General features: G+C 30.4%; 1 protein-coding gene across 3 annotated transcripts in view; it reads right to left on the reverse strand.

Moving 5' to 3' along the window:
- The window catches only part of gry (trafficking protein particle complex subunit 11 gry), a 122,278-nt gene that overhangs the window by 74,379 nt on the left and 25,959 nt on the right, over positions 1 to 21,940 (reverse strand). For all 3 annotated transcript variants that reach the window (XM_085823758.1, XM_085823756.1, XM_085823757.1), the window contains exons 5-14: positions 20,246 to 20,360; positions 20,059 to 20,158; positions 16,789 to 16,862; positions 16,604 to 16,700; positions 15,951 to 16,084; positions 15,723 to 15,864; positions 15,533 to 15,623; positions 7,394 to 7,476; positions 953 to 1,031; positions 801 to 855 (exon numbers count right to left, since the gene is read on the reverse strand). In XM_085823758.1, the coding sequence (XP_085679884.1) occupies positions 801 to 855; positions 953 to 1,031; positions 7,394 to 7,476; positions 15,533 to 15,623; positions 15,723 to 15,864; positions 15,951 to 16,084; positions 16,604 to 16,700; positions 16,789 to 16,862; positions 20,059 to 20,158; positions 20,246 to 20,360 (970 nt within the window). The remainder of the gene's footprint in view (positions 1 to 800; positions 856 to 952; positions 1,032 to 7,393; positions 7,477 to 15,532; positions 15,624 to 15,722; positions 15,865 to 15,950; positions 16,085 to 16,603; positions 16,701 to 16,788; positions 16,863 to 20,058; positions 20,159 to 20,245; positions 20,361 to 21,940) is intronic.

Below are 21,940 nucleotides of genomic sequence, written 5' to 3' on the forward strand. Positions count from 1 at the left end.
TGTTAGAATGCAACGATCAGCATTCTAAGATTTTATTTTAATCACTTACAACCATTATGCATGGTTAAGATTCATAAATGACAGTGATTTTTAATAACACACTATATTCATTTTTCAACTTTATTTTATTACTTTTCTTATTTGAATTAGCTTTTAATGATTTTATTCTATTATTTATTAATTACTATTTTATTTGACTTTATGAGCAACATGAGGAATGTTACAGAAACTTTCAAAAAAGTTTTATAAATCACTAAGTAAAAAAATCTATAGCTAAAATATCAGCAATAAAAACTGACAAAATATATTATGCAATGAAAATAAACATGGGCCTCTTCATTTCATTTAGCATGGACATAGCACTGTTAAAAATTAGAAATTAAGAATATGCTGTCTTTTTTTTTTTTTTTTCCCCTACATGCTTCACATACTATTTGAACTTAGAATAACATAGTAAATAGAGTAAGAACTTGCTTTTTTTTATCACAATTATTTTCAAAAATTTATCCATATGAAATTATATATTTCAGTTTGCAAGATTTGCTGTCACTTCCAAGAAGTATCTTTTTAAGTTTGTTTTCTAAAATTTTTGTTTTGGTAAACATTTTACAGTTCAGCTTTAATTGTGAAATGAAAACAAGCGTCAACAATCTACATAATTTGTTTATTTAGCAGCATTTAATTGGAAAAAATCTTTTAAGTGTAGAGCAGAATTGTGTTTTATTACAGATATACGTAAATATATGAATACAAAATTCAAATTTCTAAAAATTATATTTAAACCCTAATGTAATACTTACGTTAAAGCCTGCCTGTAATCTTTGTAACAATAATATTCTTCTCCCATTTCTACAGCTACAATAAATAAAAATATTTATGAAATGAAAAGTTAACTAGACAAATAGCATTTTAAATGATGCCAGTTTGATAATGAAAGTTTTAACAATCTTACTTAACTGTCGTTTCATTCTAGGACACTTGTACTTCTTAAACTGAGCTACAGCACTGCTTAGAAGAGGTATAATTATCATCTGCAAGATTTTCAAAATGTCAAATGCTTATATATATATATATACACACACACACTGGTAAATACTGATTAGTTATGAATGTGTTTATAGAAACCATTTTCTCAAAATAAATAAAATCACAAGAATGCTGAAAGAAAATTCATTTTGTGCACATTATTTATGCTTAAAATGAAAATTACAATTTAATGTGCAATTTGTGCTTGTGGATCATTCTTTATTTGTGATCTGTACACTGCCATTAAATATTTCTATTAAAATACTGAGAACATAAATAAATAAAGAGATTGTACAGAACAGTTACAATCTTTATTATCGAATAGATTAATGAAACTAAAATTATTAGCAATAATATGATTAGAATATGGTCATTAAATGGATAAATTATATCTCTAATTGGAAAATAATGTTATCTCAAAGCTAATTAGAACTGCAATATGAGGTACATATGAGGGTTATGCACCCAGTAAGGAATGTCTTTGTAGAGAATCTTAAAAGGAAATGGATTTGTAGACATATTTCCCTAGGGAAAAACCATAAAAATCCCAAGTCATTCAATCTTAAACAAAACTCTTATCAACTCTTGAAGATCTTATTTACTTTGATGCTAGTACAATCTTGGCAAGCAGATCAATAATAAATGATCCAATATAACAAAAACTATCGGATTTTATAACATATCTATATTGTCATCTTTATTGAATATATAAGGTCTACCAGGCAGCACGTAGCCTGGCATTATCATGATGCCAGTATGATATGCTTCCTAATTAATATCACCCAGTTCTTTGACTGCTTTGTTTCAATTATCCATTTACTGAAAGTATCTTTCTGAATTGAGATTTTCATTAGCTTCAAAAGCTCATAATGTATTGGTCCTTGGATTTTCCACCATATACATAACATTCTCTTATTCAGGCTCAAACTCGGTTTAGAGGTGGTGCAGGCAGGTTGTCCGTGCTCACACTTTTCCTAACACTGTTTTCGTAGGTAATCCCCTTTTCATCACCAATTATCTCCAGTCCAAGAAGGATTCGTTTTTGTTTCAAACAAGCAGAAATATGAATATGATGACTTGATCATATAAATTTTTCTCACTTAAATTATGAGGCAAACATATGGATTATTTATAGATCAATCCTAGTTTCCAAATACAATCTGTAGTTTATTGAGCTGGGTTAATTTTTTCTGATATCTCCAGTGTTGTCAAAAAGGATTTTGCCCTATCATGATCTTGAAAATATTATCATTAATCAAAGACAGCTGCCCCCAGAATGGCTTATCATTAAGGTTGAAATCACTAGCTTCGAACTATTTTTTTATCATTATCATCTCCTGCATGTTCTATCCACCAAAAACTTTCAAATCTGTCTCTAAATTTTGACATGCTTCTATAGAATTTCTTGCTAGAATTCATAAAAATACAGTGTCGTAAATGAACTTTATTGGTAGCCATGTTTACACAATTAAGTATTACTTAATAATGACACAAGACCCTTCTGTTTCATATAATTTAGAAGATGACATGTGAAATGATAAAGAAACTACCATATAAGTCTTAAATGAATACATTCATGCATGTTGAAATTTGAAATGGTTACCAGGCAGAACTTTCCAGTAGATCTTACACAATAATAGAACACATACCTTAAAAAATAATTAAACAGAAATGAATTTCTAAGCTTTTAATAGTATTAAAACTTTAAAAAAATGTTCTAAAATCAATTACTATATAAATAAAGTAATACAAATATATGCAAAATCTATGAGACATTTACCATAAACATTAAGTTGTTTCATATTTATTAGATGAAAAAAAAAAATAAAACAAAAAAGCATCAGGGATTCCCAACCCTATACCCGCGGGCACCATGGCACCCATCGGTCATTTAATATGTGCCCGCCGCTGTGGGATTAGAATAAAAATGTTTCAGTTTTCAATAAAATTCTACTTGAAAGTTTTCTCATTTTTAATGAAATAGAAATTGCACCTAACACATATACCAGCACAAAGCGAAATGCGACCAATCTCTTTTTTAATGTGCATGTATTAACTCTATCCAACTATAAATCTATCTTGAAAAAGCATATGATGCCCGCTGTCCAACAGATATTCTAAAATGTGTTCTTAGGGGCAAAAAGGTTGGGGATCCCTGAATTACATTCTAATCAGAAAAATATATCCTCCGAGCAGCAATATACTAAATTCAATGTGTTTTCAATATAAGATACCATGAAGACTGAGGTTGACATCCTTGTTAAAGAAATTGCTAACATATGAACCTGGTTAGTGATGTTTACATCTCAAGAAGATGAAACATATAAAACTTCAAAGGACTCAAGTCCAAAGAATAAATATGCAGAGTGAAATAGGAAATTGTATCTGAAGCTATTTCCAACAGATGCATATGGCTACATCCATTTTGTAAGAGTATGATACCTTAATGATTGATGAGCAATGTTTGTTTGGTGCATAACTTTTGGTAACATTTATCCAACTAGTGGTAATACAAGTCATTTCTGACTATTTAGCTCTGCAACTAAAATTTATGCACCACAATCTTGGCAATCCATAATACAGGAATCATAACCCATACGTGCAAGTATGTTTCAAAATTTGTTTCAGAGGTTCACCCTCTATATTCAATGCTCCTGTTGGCATAGAGCATCCATTTTTTAACACACTGAGAAAATAATTATAAACGTTACATTCAAGGAGAGCAATGCATGCCTACAAATGCCTACTTATTGCTGTTTGACTAATTTGTGATGAACCCAGGTATCCAGGTATCAATTCAACAACCTACGCTTCAGTGACCATGGCAATTATTTCATACACATCACATCTAAATTTGAAATTGTACAAATGATTATCTTGTACCTTAAAGTACTTTGATCTATCTGAAATAAATAATCAAGTTTAAGAAGTGTTTATTAATCCCAACTATAATGCACCTGTAGAAATCTATCGCAGTGGTCAATAATTACAAAAACAACTAAATATGTAAACATAAAATATATAGGTCCCATTAATGTAACCACCTTTTACATTTGGCTTAAATGCTAAATAAATAATGATATAACACATGTGTCCGCAGTAAATTTGTTATGCATATAAAGTGCATTGTAGGCATTTGAGAAACATTTAAATTGTTGTTATCAATAAAAGGTGCAATTTATCAGACTTACACAAAGGATTTATTATTAGTTTGGGGGAAAAGGTGTGGTAGTATTTCAGAAACTGTGAAGTTTATGAATTGTTTGCATGCTTCTATGGTAAATGTGTACCATGAGTGGTAAAATAGAAATATGCAAAATATTAATTGTTAAAACTTGGGAACACAGATGAATGAAGTGAACAGCAGCTTGGTACATTCAAGTTGATCAACATGTTTAGTAGAGAAACTGACAGAACAAATGAACTTGGGGAAAGGGGTTACCAAAATTGAAGTCAAACGTTTAGCTCTAATGAAGAGAAAAAATATATTTTTATCAATAAAACATTTTCACAACATTTTGTTTCTTCAAAGAAACAAAATGTTGTGAAAATACAGCATAGAAATCTTTAAAACATTTGCTATACAGTGGCACTTAACATCTATTATAAACATTTATCATTTGACTACCACAGTATTTGCTTCTTTTGCTTTAATTTGTTGGATTTTTCTCAATAACGTGGTTTATCAGATCCTTTCTCATTTCGCTTGAAGGTAAATTCTGAAAGAAAGTACATGAAGATAAAGGCTTCAAAATTTTCAGAATATTTTTTCCTTGTTTTTAGTAATGCCAGTGTAACACTTCTTTGAAAATCTACCGGGGAAATTTTGAGGTCTACAGCAATCTTACAAAGTTTCCATGCAACTGATTTATCTACATCAATAAAATTTATAAAATCAGGCTCCCACCATTTTTTACTTTTACATGAACTCTATACACATCGCAATGAAATTGTCCAGAATGTCCAAGCCATCCAATAGTTGTTTTAATTTCCAGTGATCTAGATACAGATTTATTTTCTTGAGTACCTCTTGGTCACTGAAAGCAAAATAAATTAGAAGGTAGTTGTCATACCTATGATAGAACTGTCATTCCATAGAATTACTGCAATGTCATGCTCTTTATCAAATGCAGTCTCATATGTTGCATGGTCTTCTTTTCCCATTGTTTTATGCAGGTATAATAGGACAATTTCCTAATCTGTACTCAAGAACTGTTCCAGCCACATGAAATTTCAGCTCATTCAATTCCGACAACAACGTATGATGTAAAAAATTTGTCAAAATATACACACTGATTTGAAAGAATTTCCACCACACCACACAAAAATCTGTCGTAATATCTCCACCTAATCCAAGACCAGTCACTGTCTTTGAAGATTTTCCTCTATATCAACATGATAAAAGTATTCTTCATAGGAACACAAAACACTAAACTTCGTATTCAAAATGGATGAAACATTCTGCATGAATGTCCACTGAAGTATGGTATCATTTGTTTATCTATAGAAAGATACATTGAAAAAAGCCTTAGCCAGGTTTTTGGTTTTATTTAAGGCTATCAATTCAATTTTTGCTTGATGTTGGTATAGGCAGGAAGTGTCATTACTGAGCATACTAATGGATTCTTTGTCGAGAGGCATCACTACACGTATAGGACCAAGCAATTTTTTCTTTGGTTAGATGAATTTTTTTACCATTTTTTTTATGAACTCAATGCATTTTTATATTTTTTAGATGAAAAAAATATTGATCTCACCTGATACACCTTTTGGCATTGGCAAATTATCACCTAAGACATAATTATCAAAGCATTCCTTATCCATCACAATGTATGGATCTAGGGAAAACGCTAATAATCTATTTCAACCTCAACCATCATCATCTGATGAAAGTTCTAAAACATTACAATCATTTAACTCCTTCATAAATTATAATGCTTCATTCAAAGTTAAAAACATTGTCTTGGATATTCATTACTTTGGAACAGCTGTTTTGTGGAATCTATAAAAGGAAATACCACTTTCTATGAAAATCTGTGTAAATTCGCAAAGACTGCTTCAAGCATACACTACATTTTCACAGCATTTAAATAAATGCATAGCAACAAAGACAAAATAATAACTTCATCTTTTGACACCATTAAATAGTCTAATGTTTGTAGAAGACTGAAATGTCTTCATAAAATTATTTGATTGGTGGTGCCTTCATAAAATTATTTGATTGGTTTCTATGAGACCAACTCAAAATTAAAAGGAAAAAACTTTTCAAAAAAAGTAAACAAATTATAATTAATTTTCATAAATATTTTTAATGTGAGAGAAACATTAAAGTTTTATCTATAATAATATATAAGTTAAAAAAACACTATGCAGAAGACGAAAAAGTGTTGACTTATGTTGCAAAAATGCAACGTCACTCATTAATGGGTTAACCATTTCTGGATTAACACAAGCTGGTGGTGGCAAATTTAAAATTTGGGAAAGTTTTCATGGCATTTTTTGAGTTTGCTGACATTATGGATCTCATTAAGAATAAATCAAATTTTGCAAACCATGCAATTTTTTTCCTCTTTGGAATGACAGAATCTTCTGTGATGTGTCATGTCATTAAGAATGCATGTGGCCAGTTGTATGAGAGAAAAGTTTTATTGTGCTGCATAAGGAAAATTTTACTGTACTTCCTTGGCTCCTAAATTCCCGATTAAAACCCAAACAACCCAATCAAGAAATTATAAAAGCACCTAGATTGGCTGTTTGCTGTATGGGTCCTACATTTCATACCCTCCAGCAACTGCATAACAATCAGCCTGATTCCATCTCCCTGTGAACACTTTCCAGCACCATTCTGAGTCTCTCCAAGCCCACCCAGCTGCTATTCATTTTGCACAGGATGGTTATTCCAGACAGTAGCAGCTGGTCGCATTAATGTAATTAGAGCGTGTGTGTGTGTATGTGTATAACATAAATGTATGCTACAAAAGGAAATGCATAAAAACCACAGCAAATAGAATTCTTAGATAAGATTATGCAAAAGAATGCATAAAACCCCAAAATATTAAAATGAGACTAAAAAAGTTCAAAGATTGTTATGATTAAATAAATACACTTTAAGCAACTAAATGATTAAATTTATAAGGTCAATAATTTAGTATAAATTATTTATCAGTCATTACTTTCACGCTTACATTTTATTCAAGTTTAAGACATCTATCAGTGATGAAATATATTTGATCATTTCAGAAATCAGAAAGAATATTTTAAAAGCTTGTGCAATTATTAGGAATGGCAAATTACTATCAAATGTAAGATTAAATAAATGACAACATAAAATATTAAAATATAATTATGATACAGAAATTAAACATACAGAATGGTCTACTTCATGGTATTCCTTATACTTCAAAGCTAAGATTCCTTGCATTTCTTTTTGGGGATCAGGTGGTTCCAAACCTGAACAAAAAAAAAGGGGGGGCATCAAAATGCTTCTGAGGGAATTTATATGCATTCATACAAGACAACAAGAAACCAATTGAGATAACAAGAAAGAACATCTAACAACAAGAAACAATTCGAGAAAATATAGGTAGAAGTTAGGCCAATATATCTATTGTACATAAGCGATTGAGGTATTGCTTTACTTAGCTAACTTGTTAAGATTCTGCTCCAATTTTGAATTCCTAAAAGAGAACATTTGGGGGCTGCAGTTCAAAGGTATCCAACCCCGCTTCCCTTACCACGAACATTTCATCCAGATTTCAGCTCATCATGTATCTTGAGTGTCCCTTGCACAGAGAACACTATATACTCAAAAACATCCATGCCTTCTCTGGGATTTGAACGCAGGCCCTTCAGTTATGGCACTATCCCATCTAAGCAGCAGTGAGAAGTTACTTCAGCAGCTCACAAGGGAAGTGCCACCAGTCCTTAGTCTCACCAATTTTGCCCAAATTCTGCATAATTTTATATGGCCTTAAAATAAATATTGTTACAAAATGCCCAACTGCCGTAAGATAGCTTCCCCGCAAAGCAGGTTTACGGTTGCCAGAAAATGGCAAGGGAAGGCATGGTTGCCATGTTTGGCAAGAAATTGCCCATTTGGGGATATGACATAGACAGCTGGAGAACCTTCTAGAACAAATCCCTACCGGTTTGGACATGCAAAACGCAAGCCAAAAGCTATAGAAACCCTGCTGGTACGTGGAGTTAATACACGGACAGTAAGCGAATACGCAGTCTTAGTGTTGAGTTGGTCGTCGAGTGCATCAAGAGAGTCTCTTATTGTATCGTGAGTTAGTGCATCGTTGAGTTTTATCTCAGAGTGTGTTGAGCTTCAAGAACAACTGAACCGAGTCGGGAGCTGTACTCTAGTGTATCGTCGAGTGCATCATGAGTTGTAGCATGAAGAGTCTCGAGAGTAAGTAGAAATCTGAGAATGACCAAGGAGAGTCGGGAGCTGTTTTCTGGTATTTGCCATGAAGCTGTCTTCACTATTATAGTCTGAAGGCTCTGATTGTGTCAATGTGCTTGTCGTAGTTCTTCAACAACTGTAAATGTGCTTTTGAAGCTGTCTTGAATAATACTGGCTAATAAATTGTGTTTTCATTCTTCATCAAATGTCATCATTATTGACTCAAAATCCACGAACCCATATGTAGGAAGAAAGACAAGACAGTGTATATATATGAAGAGGTTATGCATTTTACAAAACTATGTGATAAAACTGATATTAAATAGTCTTGCATTATTTTTAAATCTCTTTTCCCTCCAAGCCCAAAGGGGTGTTAGCCAAGAAGGGTTATTGGTTTAAAAACAGCATTTTGTGTTGAATTGCTATAAACGGCTGTATCACTTTTCAAATTGTTGCCACCAAATATTAATATTATTATTTAAAGAAATTATATAACAAAGAATCTGTGTGAATGTATGTATGTTTACTGCATGGTAAAAAAACAACTATACCTAGAGCCATCAAAATATCAACAATGTAGTTCTCCACCCAAATATGGGCACCTGGAAGCCTGAATTTTGAATTTGTTTTATTACCTGTTTCATATTTTTTAAACTTTAAGGAATTTTTGATTAAGACTTAATGATTTCAAAGCTAGCAATGGCAACACATTGTTCGAAAAAAAAATCTTTTATCTCTAACACATGAAACTGTTTGTTGGAAATTCCAAAGATATGCTATTTTTAAATATTTTGAGCTCAAATGCTCCCTAAAAGTATATGGATGTGTAAATGATAAAAAAAAGTCCCTTTGGGCGTAATATAAAATCTGAAAACTTTCAAATTTCAAATATATGTGTACTTCCCCCCCCTTGAAATAAACACCAATAATTTTCTAGCAAACATACAGCACTATTATTCAGATGTTCCAGTGTTATAGAGCTGCTGCCATCATTCTCTTCTTTCTTCATTCAGTGCTCTTATGTATTTTTTGTAATGCTACTTTATTTGAAAGACAATCTATGAAAATTAGGAAAAATAAAGGAAATAATATAAAAAAGTCAAAATTGCAAAAATTTCATACAAGAAGCAATTTTTCATTTATTTCATATCGTACTTTCTGATAAATTTATTATGACTGATAGATGATATTCACTATAAAAACATTCAAAATTTAAAATACAGTCACTGGGTATATTGATTACATGATTGTTTACCATAATTCAAGCATTTTTCAAACTAATATTTCTTAAAACGTTTAAGGGAAAAAAGCACTTCTGCTAACCTTCATAAAAATTTTTTTTCTATATATCATTTGCAGTGCCACATTTTCTTCCAGAATATATATATGTTTCATAAATGCAAATTTATGTAAAAAAATTTGAATTGTGATGAACTATCATTAATTCAATGTATTGCTAAATATGTTTTCACGTTTTAAAAATAAATAGCAATTTCAGTTGTAAATAAATAGTGGAACGCATAAGTTAGAACAACTTAAGTGAGAAATTGCTTTCAGAACAAAATTTTTTAACACTGGTACATAAATTTTAACATTGTTTTCTTCAATACACTTCTACAGTTCTTATCTTCCAGTTCAAAGTTTTGGGAGAATTCTCATGTTTAAAAGGAAGTAAATTTGATTTCAAAAAATGTTTTCTAAAAGCAGTTAAAAATAAATACTAGCTACAAAAAGATACAAACTGAGAATTCCTAATTAGCAGTTTTATATGTTAAATAGGAAAACATTAGTGTTTGCTATAAAAGGAAAAATATAAATAATATGACTTAAAGCTTTAATCTCAACCTTCTCATTTAATTTTGAGAGATAAAAGCTCTCCTTTCATAGACATATTCTTTTAGGTCATCTATCATTATGCAAACTTTGCATGAAATCAGACAGATTGAAGTCATGTACTTCCTTTGTTAGTAGTGAAGCATAAACAAACTATTTAATTAAAGCACCTCTGTGAAAATTAACAGTACTTTCTGATTTGCCAGCTACCTCCCCCTCCCAGTTCAAAGTTTTAGGAGAATTCTCATGTTTAAAAGGAAGTATTGTAATCGTGAAAAACTTCAGGCATCATATTTCAATGAAAATAAATTCTGACTGCTATCGATTCTGACTATTCTGATTATGCTATTCTGATTCTGACTGCTATCGAATGCAATTTAACGATATTTTTGCGCGGCATCCATACATAAGGACAGAATAAAGGACTCTTTTCGCCCATAAAAATTATAAAACTGATTTAAAATTAATTCTGAAGAGAAATTTTTGTGGCATTTGTGCGTATGTACGTACGTATCTTGCATAACTCAGAAACGAGTAACCTCATAATGTTGAAATTTTGAATGTAGGATTCCTATAACATGTAGATATGCACCTCGTATTTTGGTTGAATTCAGCCACACCAAAAGTATGTAAATATATGTATATATATATATATATATCCACTCTGTTACTTGGCTCAGTAATCTCGGTTTCTTTACTCTTATATGTTTCTAAATTGTGCATTTTTTGCTTTAAAATGATTGAATTAGGTTGTTCTTATCTTCCGGTTAAGGTTTTTATGCCTTTAATAAATCTGTATGCAATATTTTAAGAATTATCAACAATTTAGAAGTTGTTTAAGTGCCGCTAAGCCTAATTATTTTTGCTATGCCGGCCATGTTTGTTTACATTTGAAGCAGCAGAATAGTAGATTGCTGCCAATCTAATGAAAGTAAGCTTTGCAATAACGAAGATAACGCCCTTTTTTATTACTGTGAATTAAATCAAGCTTAATCCATTCAGAAATTTATTCGAGGAAATAAATGTTTAAGATTTACTTCATAATTTTCAATACAGATATTTTGAGTTTTATGTATTTTTGCCTTGTCGCGAAGTGAAAACTGAATTAATTAAATGAGAAATACTGAATCGTCTGTGAAAAACTAGTTTTTTTTTTTTTTTTTTTTTTTTTTTTTTGTTGTTGTTTACTTAATTTCTTTTATACATCATTTTAGATTTATTATAGTATTTGAATATAACATGTGGCAATGATTAGATAATTCTTAATATGATATAGACTTTGTGCATTCTGAATTAAAAAAATGAATGAAATGTAATGCTTTTAAATGAACCTAGGGCCAGAGTGTCGCTATGGTAAACAAATATAGTGTATTTTAAAGAGTACCTTTATTCTGTCGTGGTTTATGCACAACAGAATAAAGGTACTCTTTAAAATTTCTTTTCGACGAAGTAAATTGAATTCAATCCAATGTTTTAATGAAATGCAAGAAAAAATGCATATAATTTAATATTCCATACATGGAAGTCATGAGGTGTACACATCAGATTTTTTAGTATACACGACAACAGCCAACCTTTGCATGAACATTAGCATTCATATGTTTAAATACACATAAATTTTTATGTTTTATATTTAACTATCGTTTTACTGAACATTATCTAATTTCAGTAAATTAGTGCCGTTATAAATGTACATACTTCTGTTGTCAATTTTGAAAACTCATAATTGCCTGATAAGTTTTTTTTATTTTTTTTATCACTCTATTCTCATTAATTCCTAAAGCATACTAGGTGAGAAGATGTAGCTTTGTGAATGGATCTCTAGTTACTAATATAGTCTGGTATTTAAGACTCTGAAAATTTGTTATAAAATACTTCTTTTTATTACTCTTTATAAACAGAACAATACCTACGAGTCGTAAAGTTAATTAAACAAATGTTTATGTCAATTCACCAGGTTTGTACACATTTCTCCAGAGGGAAATTAAATATTTTTAAGGAATTTTACAGATCATTAATGAAAAAAATTAAGGACTTTTCAGTAAATAGGAACTGAATAAATTCAGTTAAAGAAACAGATCTATAATTAAGACACAATAACATGCCGAATAAATACTAATTCAGAAGAGTATTCTGAAACAGATCTATGTTCAGATCTATGCCTGAACTTTACTTTTGTAACACCATCTCAAGAATAAAATAGATCCAAAAGTAGGATGCATTATTATTAAACATACGAGTGTTTTCTTTTTTTTCAACCTCCAATCGCACAATATGATGGCCAGGCAAGCGGCAGGTGGTTGGTGTGTGTAGTAGGCGACTGTGCATCTCCCCCTCCACATGCTCTGTCACTGGCGAGTTCAACATGCCATTTCCTGTTGAGTTGCAGTCATGTAAACATGGCTGTCACTGTTGATTCCCTTGCTAAGTGTGAATTGCTAGCTGTTATTCGTTCTTGCAGGCAGAAGGGAACAGTGCAGCAGAAAGTCATCAAAGAATGAGTCGAGTGTATGGAGACATCTTTATGAGTGATGCCGTCGTTCGAATTTGGTGTCGAAAGTTTAAAGGTTACTGAACTGATGTGCATGATGAAGTCAAGGATGCAAGCCTGTCACTACAGATGACATTGTTCAACAAGTTGACCATGCGGTTAAGGAAAATTGAAATTTCACCATAGGTGAATTATAGATGAAATTTTCAGAAGTTTCAAGATCTTCCCTGCAATCTATCATTAGTGAACAGTTGCACTACCAAAAAGTTTGCACTCGCTGGGTCCCACAGATGTTGACTGACGATCACAAAATTCGCCACATGTCTGCAGCAATGGAGTTTCTTGTCCATTACAATACTGATGGAGAAGATTTCTTGGTAGTTTTCGGTTTTGCCGGTGCATGCGTTAAAGTCGCCAATAATGGTGCAACTGATGCTAAACGGAATATCCTCGATGGTAACCTTTAATGCTTCATATTTTCAAAACAAGTCTCAGCCATTTGTTATCAGATTGATTGTTTCTTTCAATACTGGAATACAATTACATAGAATTTTTACCAGATACGTAAGTTTAGTTAAGTTTTATGTCCTAAGGCCATCCACGTTAATCAAGTCAATTAGGATGCAATCACACCGCTTACCCGAAGCCGAAAATATAGAATAGGCAAAGTCAAGGGTTAACTTCATCCATTCTAATGAGAATGCACTAGCGAAGTAAAGCACTGCAGTTTTACATAATTTCGGAGTAAGCTATTCGTACGAACTGAAATAATTCTTGCATTTAAACTTATGTTCCGAATTAAGATTTCCTTGAAATTAATGTACATAATTACTGACAGAATTAGATTTTTGTAACATAGTTTACATGAGATGAGATCACTTGGAGTCACATTATATGAACCGGCGAATTGGCATGTTGAATCATGTTCATAGTAAATTTTTAACTTAATGTCTTTTCACAGTTTTATTGTCTTTATTTATTGACTTTTTTACAAAATTTTAAACGATATTAAAATGCTTATGCCTTCAAAATAAAAAAATTCTTAGAACTAACATTTTTGTATATACTGTATGTTGTCGCCAATAAAGTCTGCTTGGCGAGATTTGCGCCGGCGAAACGGAAAAGTACCGATTTTTTTAAATCCATTGTGACAAGTGATGAGACATGGATTCAATATGGCATGCCCAAAAAAGAAACGTCAATCACAATAATGGATGCAAACAAATTCTCCAAAGAGACTCACAAAATTCAAACAAACCTTCAACAACCTTAAGGTTATGGCAAGTGTTTTTTTGGACCAAAAGGTGGCAACTGTTTTTTGGGACCAAAAAGGTGCGTTTCTTGTGGAGTTTATGCAGCATAGAACAACAATTAATGCAGATTCATATTGTGAAACTTTGTGATGCTTATGGACAACAGTCAAAACAAACGAAGAGGCATGCTGACTTCTGAAATTGTTCTGATCCACGACAATGCCCATCCTCACAGCACTCATGTAACTCAGCGGCTCCTTCAGCAATTTCAATGGGACATTTTCGAACACCCACCATATAATCTTGACCTAGCCCTGAGTGACTTTCATCTCTTCCCTGAACTGAAGCAGTGGCTTGGGGGCAGAACTTCCAAAATGACTTGGAGCTAAAAGAAACCATCACAACTCACTTCCAATCATTGGCAGAAACATTTTATGAAGAGGGTATTGCAAAGCATGTTCACAGATATGGCAAATGCCTCAATCGTCAAGGTGATTATGCAAAGAAACAACCTGTATTATACATTACGTTTGGTAATAAAATCTTTTTTGTATATTTACCTGTCTTTTCTTTATATCCCATTGGAGGTTGAAAAAAAATAATCTATGTAATTTAAGGGGTGTTGGAACCCCCAAAATCTTTAAAAAATTGTGATTTCGGATTTTTGCATTTTCAAATTTTCTACACTTTTATCTTTCTAAAAATACCATTCTTTAATCTCTATGAAAATTAGAACTGTAAAAAAATCTAGTTTTAATTTGTCATCTGCTGCTTTGATCAATGAGGATTTTTACATAAAAACGCGTTTTTCTCCCAACATGATTTTTTTATACTCGATGTACCTTTTCTCAGGAACTACTGCTCACAGGTATCTAAACTTTTTATGGCTTATTTATTAGGTTCTCTAATATTTACTGAGATGAGCTTTTTGTAATAAACTTAGAAAAAAAAAATTGTAATTTTTTTGTGTGAGAAAAGTGTTAAATTTTACTATGCCTAACAAAATATTCTGTAATTTACTCTAAAATTCAAAATGTTTCAAAAGCTCATTTCAGTATAATCAGATAGGTATACTTTAATTACAGAAAAAATTTCAAGCTTGTATCTACAGCAGATTTTGAGAAAAGGTACATCGATAATGGCCAATTTAGCATTGTCGGTATACGGGTTTCTGATATCCCTTAATAAACATAATTATAAAACAAATTTTAAAATAAAATCAATGTTATAAAATTTATCAAGTGGCACTAAATTTTTACAAGTATAACAGTTCAACATACTTGAAAGAAGATAAGTGACATTTTATTTACATTGTACTAGCAGTTAGCTTTAAGCTGATTTTTGCTTATATGTCTCATTTTATATGATTTTTGCTTATATGTTTCATCCCGTATTTGCTCAGGCCAGAGGCTTAGCAAATAGAAAGCAGATTTTATGTCAAACAGCATGTGTTAAAATAAAATCATAATCAGCATAATCTGTGAATTTATTTAAACATTATTTTGCACATTTTTAACTTACTCTGACAACAAGCTCGCCAGGGCCTCTGACCATAAAATTCTAATGAATCAGCTCCTTCCAATACTTCAAAATCTGGAGGTTTTTCAACAGACTAAATAAAGGAGAAAATATTTTTTTAATTATCTTAACACAGCTTCAATGAAATGTTTAAAATTAATAAATACTATAATATTTAATTATAAGTACATACTTTGCACAATTTATAGCATAACATTTTACGATTAGAAGCATGGTTTGCCGCCTGCTGATAATAAAAGCCTGGATGTTGAGTTTGAATTGCGTTTAATCCTTGTTGCACAGCATCCTCAAACAGATCTCCAAAATGACTAAATCTATAAATTTAAAACATAACATCAAATCTAAATATAAATGATGAATAATGAAACTTATAGAAACTGCACAATAAATCCACAATTACTGTTTTGACATCCAAGCACTATGTTCGAATGCTAATTCTGGGTGCCCAACTTTGTTCTTGAATATATCTACATGGTTTCGAAATTGTGCTATAGCATCTAAAGGGGCTCCATTAAGAAATGATAAGCGGCACATCTATAATAAATATAAGATGTTTAAAATATGATGCTTTAAAAACCTTCTAATTTGAAAATAAAAATGCAATTTAAATAAACAGCTTTCAATCAAAAGATTAGAGACTTTTATTTTCTAACAGCATTTTAAACTTAACACATTAATTCTAAATACATTGCTTACAAAATGATATTTTTTTATTATAATAAGAAACAGTCTTCTAAAACATAAATACTATTTTTCATTTACAACAGATCATATAAATTATAAATATAATGCAATCAAAATACAGAATTTAACAGATGATACAAGTTCACCGTAATATTCAGATGTATAATTGTTCTTTTAATTAAAAACAATTAGAGTTGTGGTAATATGGAATCGATTACAAATAACCTATGAATATGGAATACAAATCTTCTGATCTTTATAACACAGAAATACAAATGATACAAATGATCTGATTTGAATGGAAATACAAATAATCTCTGAATTCAACAGCAATTATAATATTTCAGTACATAATTTCTTTATTAATACCTTATAATTTATAAATCCTGCGATAGTCTTAATTTCCAACATATTGGCATCAGAAGCTCTTACTTCCATTAAATTTGCATAAGCTTGCTTGTAATTTCTAAAAGATAACTTTTGTCAAAAATACAAAGTTTTATTATATAAAAATATTTTTAAAAATTTATTCATGTAATTTTTTTAATACTTACTTTAAAGCTGTATTGATATCTTGTTTCAGCTCAGAAAGGAAGGCTATCTTAAACTGATGTCTCACAAAAAGTAGCTTAAAATAAGTAAATAAAACATAATTTAGAAAAATGAATAATTAAACACATTAGTTTGCATTTATATCAAAACAAATGATATGTTAAGTATATAATATGTATAGAAGTATACACATACAAGAAATGTAATATAGAAAATTTCTACCTTCAAAATTAATCAATCATCTTTCCTTCAATAATAGTCTTAAGTCTTAAAAGTTATGATTTTCCAAAGAAAACAAAAAATATTAAAATATTACTAGATAAACTAATAAATATTAATTTAGTGAATTTTGTTAAAAATACAGTGGAATGAAAAATAAACTTGAATAAAAAGAATTTAAACCATGCGAAAGGTAATGATGCTCAGATCTAGTAACATGATCCATTTTAATCCTTAACTAATTTTGAAATTTTCACCAAGCATTTTTATTATTTAAATTTACGTACAACTCCAAAACGTTTTAATAATGTTCTATTTTTAAAAATAAGTCTAAAAAATAATTACTTTCAGACAGTGTGTGAATTTTTATAGGTTATAATTCAAAGTATTTTACAATATATTCATAAAAATTACTTTACAACATATTCATAAAAATTACTTAATTTTTTAAAATATATTAGAGAATATGGAGCCTTATTTGGATTCAGAATATTCAGGATATGGTCTTCAGAAGAAAGCAAAGAAATTTAACTAGAAAGTGATATTGTATATAAGCCAGAATTCAATTAACATTACCAACCTAAAATTTTAAGTGCTGATTTAAAAACTGCCAGGACAATTTTTATAAAACTTGGCACACTGGTATAATTTGAGTCACAGAATAGAACAATGCAAAAAGATCAGCAGATCTTTTGCAGAAAGTTTGATTCGATATCAAAATACATATGTTAGAACAATGCTATGTATAAAAATTATAAACTGCACTTTTGAAACATGATAAATGCAATCTGAATGTTGTCGATCAACCAGTTGTGCAATAAAACTTAATAAATCATTTTTTATTTTGGATTTCTCCCCCCCCCCCCCATAGACAAAATTTAATAAGATATCACTTTTACAGTTGTAAAGTGAACAAGAAAACAAATACATACATTTAAACTACAAAAGAAAAAGTCTGATGTGGACATCACATGACTTCCTTGTACAGAATATTTAATTATGTGCGTTTCATTTAAACTTATTTCATTAGATATATTTCTCATTCAATTAATTCAGTTCTCACTTTGTGGCACGGCAAAATACATAAAATCTCAAAATATCTTTATTAAAAATTGAAAAATATAAAACACCAAAAACAGTTAAAACAAATAATTTTTTTTTCAATTAAAATTAAGTTTCTACACAAAAACAAGTAACGGCCAATGGGCAAGAAGGCAGATTTTTCAGTGTACAAAACTGAAAGTTTGCTTTTGGTCCCACTCGGCAAAAAGATACTGAAGGCACAGAAACTGAATTCACTATTTTGCCAAGTTTCAAATGTAAACAATAATGGCTACTTATGGTAAAAAAAAGGGGGGGCTTAGCTGCACTTAAACAACTTTTAAATTGTTGATAATTCTACAAATTTTGCATGCAGATTAACTAAAAGCATAAAAACCTTAACCAGAAGAAAAGAACAACATAATTCAATCATTTTTAAAGCAAAAAATGCACAATTCACCCACATATAAGAATTTTAAAAAATTGAGCTCACGGAGCCAAGTAACAGAGTATATATATATACACCCCACTCTGTTTGACTGTATACAGTCAAAAGTATTTAATCCGAATGTCCATAATCTGGAATGATCTATAATCAGGACCTCAAAGCTACAAACTTTCTGCGCATGTGTAAATGCATAATGCGTTTACACCTGCGCATATGCATTTACGCATACGCATAATACCTTTACGCATGCGCATTTAATGTATAACGGACAGTATAAGCTAAGCTAAAATTATCTAATTATCTATTTCAGTTAATGTTGCAGATTGCGTTGTTCCTTAATCTTCTGATTGGATCCGGCTTATTATTTTTTGCAGACTGTTAGAGCAATTTCATAAAAGTAAGCTTGAACTTTCGATTATGTCAAAAAGAATTTCCAATTCAGGAGCTGCCAAAGGATCTACAACGCAAAAGCATGTGTCGATGTCCATCAAAGAAAAAGTGGAATTGCTGCAAAAAAAGGATAAAGGCATATCCTTTGTTTTTGTAACCATTCCGAAATCTGTTTATCAATTTCACGCTGCTCTACCGGGGGGGGGGACATCGTGGCGCACAGTGAACTGGAAGATGATCTGTCAGCATTATCCTTATCTTTAGGGCAGATGTTTTTATTTTATTCAGCTTATAATTCCTTACTAAATGTAGCGTTTCATCTCAATGTATTCAGTCTTTGATATGATTTAAATCGAATTCCTCGTCACTATAAATATCATGAATACACATCAAATAGTTTTCTGGTTGCAATTTTCTAATTTCGACTATGCATAATGTATGCTTTACGCATGCGCGATTTGAAAGAAATGTTTAATACAGTAAACAAATAAATATTAAGCTTTTTTTTTTTTTTTTTAATTTTAATACCTTTTAGACCATAACTGCTCTTTATTTCATAAATTACGGTTTCATATTTTGAATTTTATAATTTCTGCATGCCATCTTACCAGATTTAAATTGATGATCTATAATCCGGAAAAACTGATAATCCGGAATCGCCAAAGTCCCGACGAGTCTGGATTAAAGACTTTTGACTGTACATATTTTTTGGTGCAGCCAATTGCAACTAAAAAGAGAGGTGCACAAAAAATCTCTTATGAATTTATTTTAAATCCTTTTTGCAACCTGATTTGGGGAAAAGGGTCCTTTATTCTATCTCTATGTACAGATGTCGTGCAAAAACATTGTTAAATTGGATTTGATATTGGTCAAAATGGATATTTTCATTGAAATGTGAAAACCTAAAATTTTCACGATTACAATACTTTCTTTACTCTGTACAAGGAAGTAAAAAAAGGTGAACAAAAAGATTCATTTACACATTTATTATCATGTCATGACTGATTTGGTTACAGTAAAACTTTGTTCATTTATTTCAGCTTACATATCCAATATTGATGGAATTTTGGTAAAAATATAAAATTGTAAAAAATAGATATTAATATGTTAAAAATATATTCACTTCATACAAAGAATGTCAGATTTCTAGTTCTGATAACAAAAATTTCATTACCTGGTGAGTGGTTTTATTCAAGTGATCTCTGTGATTTTTAATGCGCCGGCTTTCATGATGAAAATAAGTTTGGGCCAATTCATAGAAGGCATTCTGCAAACTAAAAAGCAATATTTTTTAAGATTTGGATTAAATTTCAAAGGTCAAATTCTTACCAAGGAAAGAAAATGCAAAGAACAGAGAATACCGCAAAGTATAACCATATAAGTGGTCAGAGTGTGGCAGTACAAATAATGTTTTCCCAGACAAATCACAAGCACTGCATAAAGATGCTGCTCTTTCAGCTGCAATCTGATCATCAGCTGCAATTTGAAAAATAATTAATTAGTTAACTTTATATTTCCCATTATAAATTAACATAACATAAGCATATTTTGTATCATTTTCTTTAAAAATCATAATTATTAGTTCCAATTTTGGAACAGCGTTTGTTTTGACTTCATTGTTATGCCTCTCCTTATTTATAACTTTACAGAGTAGACTGAGTAATTGAGTTTGGATTTAAAAAACAGTTTGAAATGGTACGTACTGCATATAGCTGATCTTTATAAATGGGCTGTTTCATCAACCAACTATAAACTGAATGCAGATATAGCAACCATCACAACTTTGAAACACAGTATTTTTTAATTAATTGAAAATAAATTATGGATTTCAAGTCCCAGATCGCTACAAAATGATATATAATATCATGATTTTAGCACAGAGGAAGATATAGGTTAGTTACTAATAAACAACCTTTAGTAATTAAACTTTAAACTAAATTTATACTAAAATTCAATTCAAGAAATTAAGATAAATAAATGCATTTACTATGATACAAAAATAATTAACCAGTAACTAATACATGGGTAGAAATGAGAGTGGAAAAAATTTAGTATGCAATTTGTGTCGAACAGGGATTCTTGGAAAATTTTCCAAATCATCTACATTCATGTTGCTATTAACTTGCTAGAACAATAAGATGAATGAATTTACTACAATAATAGCTTGTATTACATAATACATGAGGCTTTACAGAAGTCCTTAAATTCATTTTCTTCATACAAAGTCATTTCATTAAAAAGTAAGTCTATCAAAATGAATTTACAGAATTATCTTAAATTTCAGAAAGGTTTGAATGACTCAAAGAGTAACTAAAAATGTCAAAATTTTTAAACATGACTGAAAGTTCAAACTTGTAAAGTTTATCTGATTTTCAGCAGGATCTTGAAAATATTGTTATTTCTTTTGTTAACTTGGGGGAACGGAGAGTAAAATAAAACATTTCCTGTGAATTTACAGTAATCTTCAAACACAAAACTCAATATCTTGCAAATTTAAACATTTAGCAATGCTGGTCAAAATCAAATGCTTAAATTTTTTATAAATTTCTAAAAAGACATTTTTGCCTCTACTATTATAATTTTTATTCCTACATTTTTTTAGAAAAGCCTTAGATACAATGAACTAAAAGAAGTCACTACTATCTTTCAGATATATAACTTCAAGTACATTCATACTTTACAGATTTTGAGATAAAGCTAAAACTCATAATTAATAACAATTAAATCACAAAACTGTCTTTTAGTTTAGAGCCCGCCAAATATTTCATTCAAATTTTATAAAAATTATAGTAGTTTAATGCACTTCCCATTATTAAAACTTACTTATTATGGTCATTGCAGCTGAGGACACAGCTGATAAATTTCAAGAAAATTTGCCGATTTAACTATACATACAGATCAAATACACTGACCTACACACCGCATTATAATGGATTATCATATTAACTGTAAGAAAATGAATCCAACACAAAAAACTTATAAATATATATGCCTATATGTAATTATCTTCAAATTCCTTCAGCTATATCATACACCTGTAATTAATAACTTCAGCA

Source organism: Stegodyphus dumicola, chromosome 9 (assembly GCF_044657685.1).
Source record: "Stegodyphus dumicola isolate Sdum_Otavi_A_Nest chromosome 9, ASM4465768v1".
Classification (NCBI taxonomy): Eukaryota; Metazoa; Arthropoda; class Arachnida; order Araneae; family Eresidae; genus Stegodyphus; species Stegodyphus dumicola.